This window comes from Rhinichthys klamathensis, unplaced genomic scaffold, assembly GCF_029890125.1.
Source record: "Rhinichthys klamathensis goyatoka isolate OS25496 unplaced genomic scaffold, OSU_Roscu_1.1 h1tg000189l_1, whole genome shotgun sequence".
Classification (NCBI taxonomy): Eukaryota; Metazoa; Chordata; class Actinopteri; order Cypriniformes; family Leuciscidae; genus Rhinichthys; species Rhinichthys klamathensis.
In genome coordinates, this window is record NW_026606716.1 from 32014 (window position 1) to 53129 (window position 21116).

The 21116-nt window shown below is 41.8% G+C and overlaps 1 protein-coding gene across 1 annotated transcript in view; it reads left to right on the plus strand.

Moving 5' to 3' along the window:
- The first annotated feature begins 509 nt into the window (after window positions 1–509).
- Window positions 510–21116, plus strand: part of LOC130095236 (BAH and coiled-coil domain-containing protein 1) — a 71722-nt gene continuing 51115 nt past the window's right edge. Inside the window, exons 1-8 of the mRNA XM_056261923.1 lie at window positions 510–587; window positions 682–729; window positions 5581–5763; window positions 15736–15861; window positions 16063–18231; window positions 19176–19290; window positions 19395–19600; window positions 20933–21088. Of these exons, the coding sequence (XP_056117898.1) occupies window positions 717–729; window positions 5581–5763; window positions 15736–15861; window positions 16063–18231; window positions 19176–19290; window positions 19395–19600; window positions 20933–21088 (2968 nt within the window). The 5' untranslated portion in view covers window positions 510–587; window positions 682–716. The remainder of the gene's footprint in view (window positions 588–681; window positions 730–5580; window positions 5764–15735; window positions 15862–16062; window positions 18232–19175; window positions 19291–19394; window positions 19601–20932; window positions 21089–21116) is intronic.

Consider the following 21116-nt stretch of genomic DNA (forward strand, 5'->3'; position numbering starts at 1 on the left):
CGTTTTTGACACATTTTTTTTTAACTTTATCCTACTCTTCTCTAAGTATACACCCCTCTTGCTCTCTTTTTTTCTCCTTTGCAAACACCCACGGAGAGTTAGAAGCATGTGCAACCAATCCCCCTCTGTCTTTTCCAGTGCTTATTTCGTCCTCTTCCCACATGAGTCCTGGAATCACTTCAGTTTGACTCACTTTGGTGCTGGTCAAAGTAGGACCGCTGTCTGGCCAACCCCCTCCAATTTACATGCTCACCCACTCACCAAGTCTCACACACACACTCATCCAACTTGGTCCCTGAGGGTCCCTCCACTTCCCGCTCTACACGTCCCTCCAGCGCTGTGAAACAGGAGCGCCATCCCAGTTGTCTACAAACCAATAGGAATGTTTGGCTACCAATTCTTCTAATGTTTTCAAGATGGCTTTGACTCTTATAAGGAAATCCCCCCAGTTTAGTAGCCATTTGAAATTCCTGCTCCTTTTTTACAGCGAGGAAGTGTTTTCTGAGTCACGGGGCGAGAGCCAGTTGTGCGCCCCAGTCTGTCTGAGGCTTGGGAGTTTGAAGGAGCGATTGCCGTGTTAGCCGTCAGTACGTGAGGATTGTATAAGGTGTTGAGGCTCTTAAGAGAGTCTGAGGTTCTGCTTTCTTGAACTCCACTTCTAACATCTGTTTTCTATAAAAGATAAAGAACAGAGGACTCAAGTGACCCTTAACAGGATGTTTTTACTTGGTAAGTCAAAATGAGACTCTTTCCTCACTGCCGACATGCTTTTTCTGATAACTGTGACTGTAGTGTGTGGTTTACATGGAAATGCAGTGGTTACTGAACCAGGGCAGCTTTTTCTTTAGGACTCTTACTTCTCACTAGGCACTTCCATGTATTACCGGAGGGATGGTTAAGTGATTTATATTTACGCTCTAATTTTTGATTATTCCATAATTTGGAGCTGTTTGGATCATTGTAGGTGACACAGTTGCTCTGTTTGATGTCAGTCAGCATGCTGTCCTGAATTACTCTGAATTACTGAATTATTGTGTTAACCACTTCTAGACTCTTTTAGACTCTACAGAGGAATAAGCAGTAATTCAAGTTTGAACAATGTGTGTGTCTCTGCGTTCAACAGTGATGTGGGACGATTGCATAGTTAATATGAGCAATCCAAGCAGCGAGTCCAAACTGACGATGTCATGTCTAAGTGTTACTTACTGGCTTTAACACAGGCCTGCGATCAGTTATTGCCCTTGAAGGCTTCGCTCCACCAATTGAAGATAAACTGCTCAACTTTCATCAGATCAGTGTAAAACAGCAAGTTACCAACACCCCAGACCGGCTCAGCCCACAGAGCGTCTGGTTTGGATGAGGCCATGCTGTTCTCACTCATCTCTTCACTTCTTACCATTCCTATGACAACGGCACCATTAAACGCCTCCCACTGAGCCGACTGGGAGCTGACTGGGATCTGAATGAATCTTCCCGCCTCCGTTAACGGGTGGCAATGCCATGGCATCCGCTGTGGCGGCACATGAGATCCAGTGTTTACAACCGGTTGTGCCAGGACCCCGCCGGCTACGACATGCCTGTGGGTGTATGTGTGGATCCCAAGGATTTGTGGATGTGTGTATTAATGTGTGCATTAATCTAGGCAGCCCGACCATGCTCTTTTAAAAAAAAAAATGATATAATAGGATTAATCTCCATTGCTGTAAGGGATCGGCACAGATTAGGATGCACATGATCTGATTTTTCTTAAGCCTTCATGGAAGCACCAGACTGGCATTACCTAAGATGTAAACATTATTAGGTCAGGGAAAACAGAACATTACGAGGCTGGCTTAGCTGAGAAGAGCCCTGGTTTTCCCTTTAATGACCTGCTAAACAAACACTCTCACGCCCTAGATCCACTCTAGCGCCCAGTTTGGTTGGTTGGCAGCCACCCCTGGTCACTTGTTTACACCTCTACCCATCATCTCTGTCCTGTCTTTCATCTGCCCCATGAGTGGGTGGATGTCCAAAGTTTGTAATTACCATACTCCTCCTCCTAGTTCCCAAGAAGGCCACTTCCATTTCCCTCCACCTACAGCTTCCTGGGCGCTTATCTGTCACGGGATGAACTGCATATTGGAAAGTTGTTACATTAGTGTTTTGGTCTTTTCTCCTTGTGATCACAGTTTCTTGCCTCTGACATCAGAGTGGTCGTGTTTTGCTCTGTCACATGGATGGCATGCTCTCAGAGGGAGGTGTCTGGTAACATCAGACTTGCACTGTCCCATGTGTTTTGTTTGGAGCCTTGCCTGTTCAATTTTGGGTTTGGCTGTATGAGTAAATTATTAGCACATAAACTTGGTGTATTTGTGGGATCAAACACTCGTGAATGTTTAAGTAAGCCTGCAAATATTTGTAGTTGACACTGGCGCTCAATATTTCCGTAGTGAATTGTACATTATTTCATCACTGAATGAATGTTATAATGAAACTATTATATTGCAGAGTGATACATTTCACTATTGGCAAAAAGTCTGGTCCAATTTGTAGATTATTCTGATCAAAGACATGAATTTCCATCCATTCAGGCCAGGGTGTTTTCCTGCCTTAGGGTCGTGGGGATGCTGGAGCCTATCAGCATCTCAGGCCAATGTAGGTTTGAGGAAAACCCAGTATTTTGTTCTTCGTGTACATGTATGCTCTCAATATAGCAGCCTCAGTGAGCAGTTTGTGGGTGTCCTGTGTGAGCCTTTGACTATTTTAATCAGTACTCCCAGCCTTGCCAATCCTGTGTCAAACTAAAATTGACTGAGAAATGTAATTTTACACAATGACCAGTAGGACGCGTGTCTGCCATTCACACTCAAGCATGTGTCTGATACTGTGGATGAATTTATAGGAGTAAAGACCTCAGACCATCAAACTGGGAGCTCAATTAAAATCATGGTTAATCAGTGTGTCTTTTTCTATCTTTATCTGTAATGAATAATAGCCCATCAATCAGTTACAGGGGCATTGCTCTGACTAATCAATTACTCATATTTGTCTAGCTAAGTACAGGCAAATGCAACGGTTGATATAGGCTACTTCTAGCAGCTATTTATGAAGGGAGACAAACAGTGAGAGCTCAGAAAGTACTCACTACATTTGTAGTCACCATTTGTAAAATTTTCTTGTGTAATTATGATGATGTCTAAGGCCAAGACGTTAGGATTTACGATGTCAGACTGAAGATGTAGAGTCAAAGGTTAAAATGCTGATTTACTAAGGCTGTAAAGTGTTAGCTTTGCAAGCACATCATCATGCTGATATTCTCACCATATCAGTGGTTGAGAATGTGTTTTTCCACATTCTTTGGACCCACAGACAAGAAAAAGAAAGAAACATGGAGACTTTCTGGAGGGTGTCAAAATGATGCTGTAATCCTGAGGTCGAAATGCAGCTGCAGGATGGTGGAAAATAACACAGGACAGAAGAAGGTACAACAGTGGAGAAGGCTGGTGATTGAAACGAAGAGAAAAAGAGCAGGGTTCAGGGCAAGACTAAGGGCACGAGAGTGAATGACAAAAAAAGGGTAATGGAGAAAGAGGGAGGAAAATTGGGATGGGAATTCACAGGAGAGAGAAAAAGAAAGGCTGTGCATTCATCTGTGAGATGAGGTATCTGTCGAGTGATGGCTTGACGTATCCCGGCTCGGACTTTGATGTCTCGGGGTTAAACTAGATTATGAATGTGTGTATGCTGGATGGGTGGTGTCCACTCATGGTCTTGGAAAGTGAATGAATCTGGCAGGCATTAACAGCTAACCTCTGAGCTAACCATATGCCTCCAGGACACAGGGGAGTTTGTGTGATATTTGTTGCTTAGAAAGTTACTCAATAACTAGTCTCAGCTTCAGACACACACACACCATTTGTGGCATATTATATTACAGACCTTTAAGATATCTTTGTTACATTTAAAGATATCTTCTTTACTTGTTAGAAAGTGCCTCAACTTTCGAACAAGTAAAGAAGATATCTTTGAGTGCTTTTTGAGATTTATGTGCCACTAAAGCGAAAGTAAAATAGTGAACAGTTGTTGGTTAATGAATATGTTGGACTGATGGCGCTTTCCTGTCTAAGTTGCTGGTTCTTGGCCAGAATACACACCAGTCTTTCCTTACCCTGGTCTTGGAGCCACACCAACGGTACATTTTGGATGTCTCACTTACCTGACACATCCGTTTCAGGTCTTGAAGTCTCTGCTGGTGAGCTCATGAGTTGAATCAAGTGTGTTTGATTAGGAAGAGTTCAAAAACGTGCAGTGATGGTGCCTCCAGGAACAGGGTTGGGACTTTATCCTGATAATCAAATTCTGTATAGATAGATGGATAGATGCACTTTTATGATGGTTAGATGCACTTTTATGATGGTTAGATGCACTTTTATGATGAATAGAGGCACTTTTATGATGGATAGATGCACTTTTATGATGGATAGATGCACTTTTATGATGGATAGATGCACTTTTATGATGAATAGAGGCACTTTTATGATGGATAGATGCACTTTTATGATGAATAGAGGCACTTTTATGATGGATAGATGCACTTTTATGATGGATAGATGCACTTTTATGATGCAATAGAGGCACTTTTATGATGGATAGATGCACTTTTATGATGGATAGATGCACTTCTATGATGGATAGATGCATTTTTATGATGGATAGATGCACTTTTATGATGGATAGATGCACTTTTATGATGGATAGATGCACTTTTATGATGGTTAGATGCACTTTTATGATGAATAGAGGCACTTTTATGATGGATAGATGCACTTTTATGATGGATAGATGCACTTTTATGATGGATAGATGCACTTTTATGATGAATAGAGGCACTTTTATGATGGATAGATGCACTTTTATGATGGATAGATGCACTTTTATGATGGATAGATGCACTTTAATGATGGATAGATGCACTTTTATGATGGATAGATGCACTTTTATGATGGATAGATGCACTTCTATGATGGATAGATGCATTTTTATGATGGATAGATGCACTTTTATGATGGATAGATGCACTTTTATGATGATAGATGCACTTTTATCACGGATAGATGCACTTTTATGATGGATAGATGCACTTTTATCACGGATAGATGCACTTTTATGATGGATAGATGCACTTTTATGATGGATAGATGCACTTTTATGATGGACAGATGCACTTTTATGATGGATAGATGCACTTTTATGTTGGACAGATGCACTTTTATGATGGATAGATGCACTTTTATGATGGATAGATGCACTTTTATGGACTTCAAAACAGAAACAGCCATTCACTGCCATTATAAAGTTTGTAAGAGCCAGGACATTTATTAATATAACTCTGATTGTATTCGTCTGAAAGAAGAATGTCATATACACCTAGGATGGCTTGAGGGTGCGTAAATCATGGGCTAATTTTAATTTTTTGGGTGAACTAGTCAGCTAAAACAAAGTCTTTGAATCCAACTGGTCACCATCATGCCAAAACCCAGTGTTCACACGCCAGTCAACACACCCTAACTTCTCCACTCTCCTTCTCCTCTCTTAAAACAGGCAGTGGACTCATGGGCAACTCCTCGGCCTCCTTCATGGGGACGTTCCTGGCCAGCAGTCTCGGCTCCCCCCCCTCACACCCCCCACACCCCTCCAGACCTCCGTCTTCTCCCGCCTCTCCTTCTTATCGTGGGGGTCCTCACTCCAGCGCCTCGCAGATCTGGTTCCCCCACTCGCATGAAGGTAAGATGGCTCAGTTGCTCTCACCTGCTTGTCTATCTGTCTGTCTTATTGTAGTAAGGGTATAAAGGGGTAGGAGTACATAAGTTTTACTTCTTCCTACTCCTTTTTGTACATGTTAGAGTTTTTTTTTTTTTTAAGTATTGGAAAGTATCTGTTTTTTTGTCTCAGATTTTTTTAAAATTGTATTTACATGTTCAAAATAAAGAAATCAATCAATCAATATGTGTAAGGGCTGCGCGATTAATCGATTAACCGCACGCGATTTGGCAAAGGCTGCGATTTATTTTATGCACAGTACAAGGTGCAAGTTTTGGAAAATTTCGACAAATTTCGTTATCATCTCCGTGTAAACTTCAAAAACGGGATAATGTGAGAAATGTTGAAGGTGTCTGAATACATTTTGGTTTGACTGTATTTGTCAAGACTGCCAGGTCATGCAATCGACACATTTGACACCCCTGTATTGCTGGATCATGTTTCGATCTAGACCCTAATGGCTCAGATCTATTCATTTTGACCTGCAATAAAAAAGAGTAGTGCTTGGTCCGATCACGCCACGTTGCTTCATCTGAACGCCAGAGGGCGTCTCACACACACACACACACACACCAAATATCCCCCGCAGAAGTACGATAACACACATCATTCCAGGAAATCCCCAAGGGCATCATACTATCGCTGTAGTTGAATAAACAGAAGATCGAAATGCTTGATTTTTTTAAATGTTGTCTTATTGGACAAGATGTTTATAAATGCTTCTCATGTTCGGAAAGATGTTTGACGCGTTTTGCTTTTTCAAATGCACATAAGCGACTCGCAGTGCTTTCAGAGCTGTATGTCTCTGACAAGCTGCACATAAAAAATGATCCCAATAAGCGCGATTTCATGTTAATTGTGATTAATGGTGTGTCATAATATGTGTCAATCTATGTATTTGTGTCTCTGGACTTTCTCATCAAAAGGAACAGCTCTCTCTGTTTCTCTGCTCTGTGAAATGTCCCGTCCCAGTTGTTTTTTTCGACAGTGCAGAAAGGGGACAAAAGTTCAGCCAAAGAATCTTGTGGTCTGTGATGTGCATCAACAAGAATTTATGCGCGCACAAAACATTCGAGAAAGAACAAGAACGGTCAACAGCATCGTGGGTTTTCCCACCGCACCTTATACTAGCTTGGCCCGAGCTCGAGCCACACCCAGCCGAATCAAGAGCTAGCGACTCTCCAGATCCCTACAGATGACAGACTAGCACAACTCCACAGAGAGAGGAATATAGAGAGAGACTGCAAGAGTAAGAGATGCCCAGGCATGCCCAATGCCAGTCTGCACTTATTCACACACAAACCCCCCCGGGCCACGTCCAAATGTGCCAAACGGTCATAAACCATTAGGAGTTCATCCGTGTACTGTTTGTGTGATCCGCTAACTCAGCCTGCACTTTCCCCATGCTAGTTATCACTACACCCCAGTCTATTTCCTCTCCCTCTGGTACGGCTGAATACATCCCTGATCCGTTTGAAGTTCACACTTTTCTTTTTGAGCTTATCTATCGGCATAAAATCAGGTCCACTTTTGAAGCGTTTTTCTGGCCGAGAACCACCGACTGTACAAAGTGGAGGCTGTCTGACTTTAGTAAAGCTCAGTTTTGAGATTTAGGGACATATTAATGATCTAGGACTGAACGACGTATCGTTTCAGCATCGTTATCGCGATGTGCGCTGTCAAGTATAGGGATTGATCCGAGATCAGTGCGGTCCAGCTGCTCCCCGTTTCAGAACGCATGTGATTCACAGATTATTTTTAATAAGTTTAACCATCATAGAGTGAGAGTTTATCATTTGTATGTGTTTTAAGTGGTTTCTGTGCTGAATTTAGTTCCCTTTCTCTCTTTTTTAAAGCTTAAACGGACACGTGCACGCAAAAATAAGTCAAAATACCCGTCTCGGCGAAGTCTCCTCGTTAACGCGGTTGGTTATGTGTTCGTAAACGGATGCGTGTCATTTATATTAGGACTGCGCATTCGTCTTAAAGTGACAGCAGCCTAATGTACCCGCAGCTGTTTGTGATAGCAATGGTGATCAAACTACAAAAGACTTTTGTAGCTTTAAAAAAGATAAATAAATTGTATTAATAAATGAATTATACTTGTTATATTTCATTTAGACAGTGAAGACTGTTATTTTACATTTGATTATTCCAATTTTTTTTTTTTTGCCTGAATCTTTCTTCTATTGTATTTATCTATGCTTATAATTTGCTTATTATTTTCTATGCAGATTCACTCCCCTTTAAAAATAAATAAATAAATGATCACCCCAATTATTGTAAAATTAAACAAATAGAGCTATTCAAATCATCTGGTGAAATTGTTTTTATATATCGCAGAAAAACTAAATATCTTAAATAAGTTTTTTCCAATATCGTGCGGCCCTAAAATGATCCCACAAACGTCAAAAATCACGGCAATCCTTTTTTGTCTTTATACAGAAGCCTGGTAAACTATCACTGGCCAATAAAAACCTGTGCACCATGACACCATGCACATAAACATAGGTGTCCCATCTGGTAGAGGACTATCTCACAGAAGTTGCCCATGCATTATATACGCAATGATACAAAACGAGAAGAGACGCGAACCCAGAGACGTCCGTTCGTGGTCTGCTCCTGTGATCACATCGATCATTCTCTCAAAGAAGCTGGACAGTTTTAATACGGATGATGATAATGGTTACGTTACTAAGTAATAAGGCTGATTATGAGTGGGATTATGATAGCAAGCCATTATCTGTATTGCAGTTTAATTGTGCAGAACGCAGTGTGAAAATGATTGAATCCTGGCTTGTCATCAGCATCACTCAGCTCTTTCCTCTTTAAGATAATTGCAAATTGTCTTTTCTCCAGTTTGCATTAAAAAAAGCAAGTGATCAAAATGAGAAGCACAATTACCCAGCCTATCCTCCGCACCCTGTGGGGCCGAGTCTCCCGCCAGAACAGCATAAGAGTGTCTACAAGAGCACTTCGACACGGCCTATACCTTGTGCTTTGTGTCAACTGCTTATATGACATCATTTATTTCCGAATATATTGTTTTTTTAATATATATATATAAAAAAAAAAAAGAAAGAAAGTCAAATCTGATTCATTGTGACAACTGATATTATAATTTATGGAAAAATAGCAATATTTTATTTCTGTTTTATGGTTTTCACCACATAACTTACCCGTATTTTATACGCATGCTGGAATTATCCTAAAATATTTTCTAAATCAGTATTTTTTTTTCTTTGTATAGTATAGTTAGTATATCAAAACATACTTAAAACAAGAGTAATTCACTTGGCAAGCAAATTTTGTATGATTTGTTTTCATAGGATATATATTGAATAAAGGATTTTTTTTTTAACCCCACAGGCAAATAGGAATAAACACTGTGGCGTGTTATTATGCTAAAACATTTTCTAAATCAGCTTTTTTTTTTCTTAGTTGTAAGTATATCAAAACATACTTAAAGTAATTTACTTGACAAGCAAATTTTGTACGATTTTTTTTCATAGGATATATCTTGAATTAAGTTTATTCAAGCATATATCTTAAATAAAGGATTTTTTTTTTACCCCACAGGCAAATAGGGATAAACATAAATTAAAAAAAAATGTAAATGTGATCAAGCTTAGAACTACAAAAAAATATTTGCCAATTTACAGCAAGTCTTTAATAAGTTGTATTAATCTCCTGATTACTGTAATGCTCAAGGGCACATCATATTATAACAAGAGAAATTCAACCTTTAGTTCAAATACCACAAGAACAAATCACTAAACTTTTATTTAAAACAAGCAATTACAGTAAAGTTAATTTAGTAGTAAACATCAGATTAGCTTGTTATTAGCTCAGTAAGAACAGAAAAAATATATTTCTACTTTGTGTATGACATAAAAATACAATAACACCGTAACAATACGTAGCAAAATACACAATCTGACGGCATAAATGAGATTTTAAGGAGTGAAATGTATTTTATTCCTTAGAAAAACAACTGATTTTCCAAATTACTCAATTACACAAAATCATATTTTAGTACTGAGGAAAAAATCCTCAAGTACACCGCTCTACATCCAGAACTTAAAGTCTTACTTTAAAGTCTGCAAAAGCTCCCGTCTAAAACACTATCTTTACCCTGGGTTGCTTTTGGACTTGACTCTCAAAGGACTATATTAATCTCTTTATGCAGGAGCACATAATGCCATAACTGTGCTTATTAATTCAACAGCACACATTCTGATAACTCCAGCTCATGAACATTTATTTTGTTGGAGGGGGGAACTGAAATACAAAAAACATAGGGGAAGCCTAACGGGCCCATTGCCAGCTGGGCTGTGTCCAAATGACAGCTTTAACTGTGCCAAACAGAGGCTGCCATCCTCTGCTGTCCTGCTTTCTCTTTCCTACAGCATCTCTGCTCTCTGAAACGCTGCTGGTTCTTGTGCCAGAGCCGGGGCTTGGGTGGGGAATCTGCAAACATCTCTCAAATATTTCTCTAACAGCTTTTTTTCTTCTTTTTTCTACTGGCTCAAGAGCCAAATAGTGACATAACAATCCCATCTTTGTTGGAGAGTCTTTCAAATTGGGATATTTTAACATCCAATGTCATTTGGTTCAGTGTTGTTATGCCATCACAAAATGCGTTTGATGCCAAAAAAGAAAAATCAGAGTTTTGGTGTCAGTACCTCATTAAACTACTATATTTAATCTTGAATATAATGTATAATAATGCAATGGGGGATAATGCCAAATGTCTGATGTTACCAGTAAAAGTGGCCGACATTATTTTAAATATATCTAGTCAGTGAAAGAGTGCAAGCATATTCATCTAAAATAATCCTGTGTTTTCAGCTTCAGAATCATGAATATTGTTATTCTGGTGTCTCTATTGTCCTGTGCTTTGGGTTTCAGCACCAAGTCCAAGCCTATTCATTCACACACACTCAATGTATAACCAAATTTAGCATTTTAATCAACAGTACATTATTTGTTAACCTTTTATCACATGTCTTGAAGTATCGCAATAATATGGTATCGTGAGTTCAGTATCGTGAGATGTATCGAATCGTGACATGAGGGTATCGCTACACCCCTAATAACAATCACTTCTCACACACATCATTTATCTTAATAATTCTAGACAATTCTCCATCATTCATCATTTGACATGAGTTGTATTGCCACATTAGCAAACGTTTAGCACGTGTTGATTTATAAAGTGATGGTTGCTGATGTTGTCTAATGTTAGCGACTCTTTTGGACCCAGGATGAAGCAATTTCCATCGGGGAAGCCCATGTTCAGGCACCCTTGGTGATGGCTGTCTCTTTATAGCCCTCATGCTTCACTTGTTTCATCTCTCTCAATCCAATCATGTCTTTTCTCTGTCTGTTGAAGACCCTCTCCTCCCCCTCCTCCATTGTTGTCAGGCTCCATCACTTCCTTTCAATTAGCAGTCCTGACAAATACGTTCACCTCCTCCCATCCTCCTGTCTTCCATTTCTGTACTACTCTGTCACTTCTTCTCAATTTGCAATCTCGACAGGCAGCTTTATCTGCCCCTCTCTGTCTCTCCTTAAACAATTTACCCTGGGCTATTTACAGATGCATACGCTTGTATGCGCTGTCATGTGCAGACGCCGGGAGAACGATCGGCTGTCCGTGTGAACAAGTAGATTGAGAGATAGGATTAACAGGAATGTGCGAATTGTGTACCATTAGCATTTGCAGAAGTTCCAGCTCTCTTTAAAGTCAGCTTTATTTGCCTGGGAATTAGCTCATATGATAGTGATCTTTTAACTGGTTTGAATTGGTATTGGCCACAACCCACAGGCTGTTAAGGTGGAATTTGAATTGGAAACGACAGGATTTACTGAATTGTAACTTGAAGAAATTCAGCACAATCACAAAGTTCAACACTCAAAATAATGAAATGGTTTGTTCACCCAAAAATGAAAATTCTGTCAATCATGTTGTTCCAAGACTTTAAGACTTTCGTTAATCTTCTAAACACAAATGAAGATATTTGTAATTAAATTTGAAAGATTTCCGTCCCTCCAATGACAAACTACCACTTTGTCGCTTCAAAAAGTTCATAAAGGGATCATACAATTAATCCATATGAATTGAGCGGTTTAGTCCACGTTTTCTGAAGAGACAAGATCACTTTATGTGATGAACAGATTGAATTTAGGTTTTTATCAAAGGAACCAATGTTGTTATGCATCACGTTTGAGCTTCAGCAAGAACCAATGAGGTTCATTCTCATGTTACGCAGCACGTTTGAGCTTCTGCAAGAACCAATGAGGTTCATTCTCATGTTACGCAGCACGTTTGAGCTTCAGCAAGAACCAATGAGGTTCATTCTCATGTTACGCAGCACGTTTGAGCTTCTGCAAGAACCAATGAGGTTCATTCTCATGTTACGCAGCACGTTTGAGCTTCTGCAAGAACCAATGAGGTTCATTCTCGTGTTACGCAGCACGTTTGAGCTTCTGCAAGAACCAATGAGGTTCATTCTCGTGTTACGCAGCACGTTTGAGCTTCAGCAAGAACCAATGAGGTTCATTCTCGTGTTACGCAGCACGTTTGAGCTTCAGCGAGAACCAATGAGGTTCATTCTCGTGTTACGCAGCACGTTTGAGCTTCTGCAAGAACCAATGAGGTTCATTCTCGTGTTACGCAGCACGTTTGAGCTTCAGCAAGAACCAATGAGGTTCATTCTCGTGTTACGCAGCACGTTTGAGCTTCAGCAAGAACCAATGAGGTTCATTCTCATGTTACGCAGCACGTTTGAGCTTCAGCAAGAACCAATGAGGTTCATTCTCATGTTACGCAGCACGTTTGAGCTTCAGCGAGAACCAATGAGGTTCATTCTCGTGTTACGCAGCACGTTTGAGCTTCAGCGAGAACCAATGAGGTTCATTCTCGTGTTACGCAGCACGTTTGAGCTTCAGCAAGAACCAATGAGGTTCATTCTCATGTTACGCAGCACGTTTGAGCTTCAGCAAGAACCAATGAGGTTCATTCTCGTGTTACGCAGCACGTTTGAGCTTCAGCGAGAACCAATGAGGTTCATTCTCGTGTTACGCAGCACGTTTGAGCTTCAGCGAGAACCAATGAGGTTCATTCTCGTGTTACGCAGCACGTTTGAGCTTCTGCAAGAACCAATGAGGTTCATTCTCGTGTTACGCAGCACGTTTGAGCTTCAGCGAGAACCAATGAGGTTCATTCTCGTGTTACGCAGCACGTTTGAGCTTCAGCAAGAACCAATGAGGTTCATTCTCATGTTACGCAGCACGTTTGAGCTTCAGCAAGAACCAATGAGGTTCATTCTCATGTTACGCAGCACGTTTGAGCTTCAGCAAGAACCAATGAGGTTCATTCTCATGTTACGCAGCACGTTTGAGCTTCAGCGAGAACCAATGAGGTTCATTCTCATGTTACGCAGCACGTTTGAGCTTCAGCAAGAACCAATGAGGTTCATTCTCGTGTTACGCAGCACGTTTGAGCTTCAGCGAGAACCAATGAGGTTCATTCTCATGTTACGCAGCACGTTTGAGCTTCAGCAAGAACCAATGAGGTTCATTCTCATGTTACGCAGCACGTTTGAGCTTCAGCGAGAACCAATGAGGTTCATTCTCATGTTACGCAGCACGTTTGAGCTTCAGCAAAACCAATGAGGTTCATTCTCGTGTTACGCAGCACGTTTGAGCTTCAGCAAGAACCAATGAGGTTCATTCTCGTGTTACGCAGCACGTTTGAGCTTCAGCAAGAACCAATGAGGTTCATTCTCGTGTTACGCAGCACGTTTGAGCTTCAGCGAGAACCAATGAGGTTCATTATCATTGTTCTCGTGCATCAAACAAGTATGTTGAGCTTCTGTGTATGTTTATGCTGACGTTTATATGTAAATAAAAGCCTAAATTCAATCTTATAACTCTCTACTTCCTCAGATTCCATTTTTAATTTGACATCTTTAATTCAAGTCAACAGCCTTAAGCTATCACCATTTGGCCACCATTGGATCCGTGAGCAAGGCATTTAATCTCAGGTTGCTGCAAGGGGACTGAACCTGTCATAAATTCAAGGCACCGTTCTATGGCAAAACCAATGATATGGTTTTCCAAATGTATTATGGTCCTGGTAAGTTCTTTGTGTGCTGTTTATGTGCAGTGAGCCTCTTCTTTTTCGCTGATTTGGAGGAAAGTGTCAGGTTTTGCCTGTGAATATCCTACAGTGAGCTGCAGTAGCATCTCGCTCAGATAATAACAGTTCTCCGTGTGCTGAGTGAGCTGGTGTCAATCACTTCAGACAGCTGCCGTTTCTGTGAGTGCAATAGTGTTAGCAGCATTAATGTCAGCACTAAGCAGTAAAACCTTCTTCGTCTAGCCCGCTGGCACAGCACCTTCCCTTGTCCTGCCCAGATTAACGGCTGAATGTGCAGTGCAATGCCCAGCGGTGCCGCTCACGTGCCCTGAGAGGCAACCAGCCACTATCGGGCCCAGCCAGACGTCACTGTGAAACGGGATTACGCTGCCAAGTGTCACACATAGAAACACAAAGAAAACACAGAAACAGCTGAAGACTGATTTGCATAACGCAAGCTTGTATCACACTTTTGCATAACCCACAGAAGAAATGTATTGTTTAAAGGGGGCCTTATTTTTTCCATTCTCAAATGAATTGGCATAAATGAGTCTGTTTATTAATGCTGACGGGCAGTGAGAATAAAAAAACGAGCTTGCAATTATCACCTTCCTCTTTGCGTCTAAAGAAAAACAAGCCTCCATATGATTGGAAGGGTTTTTATAATCTTTAGTCAGAATTGTATAATAGGGATAGTTCACGAATTTTTTTTTATTCTGTAATCGTTTACTCATATCGTTCCAAACCTGCAAGATAGAGCTGCACGATTAATGTTTAAAAGATCACGATCTCAATTCAAACACCCACGCGATCTTGCTCCTAAAAGACACCGATTCGGCTATATCCATCAAACCTTTGAAATATTAAACAGTAATTTCAACCACACAGTATCATTTCTGTTACAATAATTCAAATTATCACAGATGGACTGGGATGAAAGTTTATAGTTCAGATATAAACACAAATGAAAAAAAGGTTGCAGCAGGTTAACTGATTAACTGTTTTTGGTGCAAAAGAAAATATTTTCTGTTTCTCAGTAATGTACTCATACATATTATAAGTAGTTTAAAAGTCATAATAAATCAGAGCACTGTAATTGTCTTAGAAAGTCACAAGGCTAACATTTATCATATATTTAAAGGTTACAGGGTTGTCTTCTTGCCTTTACTAAGCTTCAAAGGCTTATGCTTAAAAGGTATTTGGTTTTCCTGTAAATTCTGTCCTCATGGCTTTGTTATGCTAGTGGCAGATTTTGGAGAGTTGAGACAGCTGAAGTAAAGTTGATCTTTGGCCTCTTTCTTAAATCTCCACATGTTCTGCTGTGAGGACTCTTTGCTTATTGTTTTACTGTGTTATCTCTTAACTCAGCACTGGGAACTTGGTGAGATTTGCACAGTGTGAACCATATGTTCAGGAGACAAAATTCATCCATTACTTCACTTCCCTAGACAGAACTCGTCGTCTTGTTTGCATTGGAAACCCAAATAGGAATGGCAAATATGACATCCAAAGCCTGTGGTTATTGGTGAATATGGAACACCAGCTGCATTGGAACTGGGGGATTAGATCTGGACCAAAATGCTTACGGCCAAAAAGAAATGTGGCTCAGTGATGATTGTCTTGTTATCAGAGATTTCCTTCCCTTATTGCTCTCTCTCCATATCACTCTCACTCTCTTACTTTCACTTCTTCTTTTGCTATGTCTACAATTCTCTCAGCCTTTATTTCTCTCATTTTATCTCTGGACCTTTCCACTGATGTTCACACCCTATTTTTTTCTTTCCCTACAGCAGTCCCAGGGTATCCTCGCTTCTCAGGGAGTCTAGCCCACACCTTTCTTCCCATAAGCCATTTGGATCACCATGCCAACAGCGGGGTCCTCTATGGACAGCACCGTTTTTATGATACACAAAAAGGTGGGCAAAAGTAATTTTTTAAAACAATTACATAAAACCTTTCTACTTCTACCTTTCCATCCTACCTTTCTGCAACTCAAACTTCTCTTTGTTTAGTCTCCAAATATGATAGTTCCAACATAGTTCCATAAATTAACCCTAAAGGAAAGCTTAAGAGGACTAATTTAAATTATTAACAGCCATATCCAATCTGTTTCACAGAGAACTTCTATTTACGAAGCCTCCCGTCCCAGCCCCCACTCATATCAGCCAATCACAACATCCAGCCAATGTCAAGGGCAGGATCAGGACAACCCCAGGGCTCCTGCAGCAGGGACAGGGATGCGGGGAGTGGGGTGATCCTACACAAGGGCCTTAAAGATCCTAGCTTAGACAGAGGTGTGGTTTCAGCTGCAAAGGATAAAGACAGGTCTAGTAGTAAACATGATTCTAAAGACCGCCATCACCACCAACTACCCCATCATCACTCCCATCAACCCCAGCTCCACCCACAACATCCAGTCACTATGGAAGAGATGAATGCCAGGGGACACAAAGCCACTCTACCTATGGAGTACAAGGAGCATCCACAAAGCATGGGAAAGCCTCTTAGTGCCTGTCTGCTCAATGGAAAGATGCAAAATGGGGACCATGGGACTGGGGCAAAGGGCTCCATGACTTCTTGCATTGGGGATGGGGTGGGTAGAGGTAATGTAGGGTCCAATAATGTCCAAAACAGACATTTGGGTGGTGGCACTAACGGCCGCTGTGGTAAAGAGGCAATAAGTGGGGAGATGCGGATCAGTGAACAGACTCCCACGGACTGTCTTGAGCGAGGTCAAACACTGCACCATTCTTTGTCCTACTCAGTGCCTCCTCCGCTACCCATGGCTTCAGCTGCTGGAGGGGGGCATCCTGGTGGTTTCCATTGTCTACAGCTCCATCCTGGCCACCCCCATCATGCACACCACAACCGCCACTCACACCATCACCCTGACTTTTTCTGCCCTCCACCGCCAGCCCCCATGGGAAATACTTCCTTACATGATAAAGGGATCAATAGTGGTGGTTGCAGAGACCCCAAAGTGACTGGAGCCACGTTTGTACCATCTGTTAGCCACCTCGGGGAGAAAACCGGAGGCCCCTTCCAGATGGGCGGCTCTGAGTGCCAGGGGGTTGGCGGCGGAGGGAACGGTGTCAAGGACAAGGCAATGGAAAAGGCTGGCAATGGGGGGCATCATGGTAACTGGCCGAGGAAACAACAGCAACAGCAACAACCTCCAACCCAGCAACAGCATTCTTACAGAAAAGCTGAAAAAGCCCCTGACTGGATGCATAACCACAACCACCACCATCATCTACAGCAGCAGCAACAGCAACAACAACAACAACAGCAGAGCCATTCCCAGCAACACCAGACTGTGCGCTCCCGCAGTGCTGACTGCATCAACAGTATGGAAACGGACATCTACAGATCGGCACTGACTCAAGAGACAAAGGCTGTCCATCCTTTACCCAATCAATCCAACACCAGTTCCCAGCCCTACAGGGATTGCTCACACTCGGGGCCTCCAACCATTCCCTCACCTCTTGCTGGGAAGAACATGGCCCAGCACATGGGTGGTGGAGGAGGACATGGAAGCTGCTCCATGCATCGAGATGGACAAAAAGTTGCCCGCATTCGTCACCAACAGCACAATAGGGCTGGTCCGGATACCCCTGGCACTGACATGGCCCAGGCTAATGGAAACCAGGAGATGAAGCAGAAAATGGAAATACCTTACGGCTACAACAACAGTTCACACCATCACCCACATCAGCAACCATCAGTGCTGCATTGGGACATGCAACCTCATCACATCCACTCTGAAGAGAACCAGCACAAAGCGTACATGGAGCCTAACAGTGGAGCTACCAACAACAGACCGCCTACACAACAGCAGCACCAGACAGCAGGAATGGGCCCCCCTCCTCCTCCGCCCGTTCATCCAGCTCCTCCTCAAAACCAGCAGGAGGTCGCAAGCTCACAGGGAGAGACTAGTGCTATGAAGAACCTTCTGAAGTACAGCAACCAGCAGCCTCTCCTGCTGTCCCAGAAGAGCCCGTTTGGAGGGCTCGGGAGCCTCAAAACTGGGCCAAATGGCACCAGTTGCTCTCTTCAAGGAGGCAAGCAGACCCTACCCTCGAGGAAAGCCCAAAGCCATGAAAACGAGCGAGCTGATTGCGGAGGACGTGGGCGAGAGATAGGAGAAGCCCCACATGTTGAGGGCGAGGTGCGACAGCCTCCGGTTGGGATTGCAGTTGCTGTTGCAAGACAGAGAGACCCCCCATGCCAAGCATCGGGCACCCATCCCAGCGCTCGACAGGGGCGGGTCCACTCCACCATGAAAGGTAAGCTTGACCTTTCTTGATCTGTCAGGGTCTTCCTAAACAAACAGCAGGCAGGGAAACAGAGCAGTTTGTTTATTCATGATCTCTGGAAGACTTCACTGATTAAAAATAAATAGCAGAACTCGCCAAGACCCAAAGTGGAAACAGCTTTTCCCTCTCTTACTCCTGAAAGAGAGAGAGCACACATGCCACTGTAGAGAAAGGCTGCTCGACAGCTGTTTGCATGCAAGAGAGCCAATGACAGTGAGAGTTGCAGATGAGAGAAAATCACTGGCTACGTTTACATGCAACCAAATAATCTGTTAGTAATCAGATTGACGGCTCAATCGGACTGAAAAGCCTTCATGTAAACACCTTTATCGATCCGATTGAGCTCGTCCTGAATGAAATTTCGATCCAATTGAAAGGGGTGGTTTATTCCTTTTCTAATCCGATCGAGAGAACATGTAAATGCTTGATCGGATTTAAAACCGAAACTGAAAGGACTGCGCATGGGCAGTGACGTTGAAATAGCGTAGGTATCCTGAAGCAGGACAACGTCCCACCAGTCCTTTTTTTGGATTCTCATCCACAGATGACTGGGCATTTTTACTGCGTGATAAATATAAGCAGCAAGGCACAACTATTCATATACTCATTGTCTCCAAATTATGACCAGAAATGGATAAATATTAAGTCTGCTGTTTAAAACAAATAAAGAACCAATGTAATGCAATGCAAACAACGGGAAACTCTGTATATTCTTGCAGTGTGTGCATGTAAAATATCTATTCCGATTTGAAGCTTGTGACACATAAAAATGCGCACATCAACCCGATTACATGTTTAATGTTCATGTAAACACTACATTCAGATTCATCAATAGGAATGAATTCAGTCCGATTGAAACAAAAGCTGTGCATGTAAACGTAGCCATTGATGTCAATGTATTAACCATTTTGTAGGCACTCCACGCTCCATGTATCCTTCAGATTCACCAGGAGAGGAGGAGAGGAAAAGGACAAGTGTAGAGCACATGGGCCACCGGTGCCTAGAGAGAGAACGAGACGTGTTTATCAGGTGAATGATCCAACCCCCCCCCCCCCCCCAAACACACTTCTTTTGTCACTTGTCACATTTGCTCAACCCCTGACCTTTTACCTGTCTCCAATCTGGCTTTGCAGGGATAACAAGGAAAGAGTGGAATTTGCACACATCCATCCCTCTAACAGTTGCCATGGGGACCTCACTTCTCATATCATGGTGCCAGGTGGCACTTCAATGCAGTCAAGCCAATTAGGAGACCCGGCTGCTCACACACACTCTGCGCACCACCACTGGATGCCACGCACAGGCAGTCCCTCCCTCTGGATGACCGGTCACTCCTATGGTCAGTAATGTTGAGAACACAATGAAGTGGGAAAAATACATTTTAGTCGTCTTTTTCACTTATTTTGCTTTATCTGGTGCTCTAATTCAAGTCAAGGCAAGTTACGTTCATTGCGCTTTTTACAATACAGATTTCAAAGCAGCTTTACAGTGATAACAGGAAAGTAATACAACAAAGTTTGTTTCTAGAAGAAAATAGCGTCACAGTCCAGCTTAAGTAAGTTAAGTTAGTCACTCCTATGGTCAGTAATGTTGAGAATAGAATGAGAGCGTTGAAATGGGGAAAATACATACTTTTCCCCTTATTTTGCACTGTTTATTTCTGCTTTACTGATATATTTGACATACTTTTATGTTTAAAACAAAAAAACAAAACAAATCAACTTTAGCCCTATTCGGACTGTAATTGTTTCTCATGGGGTCGTAAGGTATTTTCAACATTTACAGGATTAGTCTGTGATTTTATGGCCGTTTGAATCCAGAATGTCAGTGTTTTTCTCCCTCCACCTGCGTAATAATCCCTGGCCAAATGACCTACTGTTTTTGCCAAACACCAAGTTCAGTTGGTGAATTAATTGCCGTCCGAATCCACATCTCTGAGTTTACTAAAACAGATCACTTCAAAATTCACGGTTTAAATCCTTTTTGATCACTGCCGAGCACTGTATAATAACTGTTTCATTGTAATTTGCATGCATTATAAAATGTATACTTTTATTACTGAAATGCTGGAAAGTATTTACAAGAACAATATTTCCACACGGCTCCACCTCAGCGAACAAAAAGGAGAAAGAGGTAAAAAACATGTAAACATTTGAAATAGGGGTGTTATTGTGGCAGCAATATATGATAACATTTTATTGCTATTATACACACCATTAAAAATACAAACTAAGCAGCTTTATTTTTACCTCATGCAAATAAGAGGCTGCATTAACTTGTTTCCACTAATTTCCATATTTATTTAAAATAACATCCTTTTGAGATAAAATGCAAGATTTCAAATATAGTGCATACTCGCATCTAGCTTCCTATTTTTAAAAATGAGATTTAAATAATGAAATAATAAATAGAACATTATTTTCCTATTATTAAATTAAATACGAATTTATGCGTATTATTCCATATGACATTTTATTTACAGCAAACAATCATCCAAAAGACCACGTTTGTGGGATTACAAAACTCGCTCCTCCACCGTCAATAAATGGCCTGAGTTTAGCACTGAGGTGCCATGCAAACGTTTTTTTTTTTACAGACGTCCACATGAGAAACAGTTGCCGTCCGAACAGGGCTTTTGTTGTATCCTTAAAGTTGTCTTGTGTTTCTGTAGGTATTGGCCACACAGCTCTCCATCAGAATCTCCCCCCTGGGTTTTCGGCGGCCATGCCTGCCCCTCTTCAGCCAGTCCTGCCCCTGCCCCAGGACCCCTCTGCCCAACTGGTGGTGCTGCCCAGTGAGCCTGCCACACACCCAGCCTCACATCTCGGTACGTACCATGTTTTCTACCTCACTGC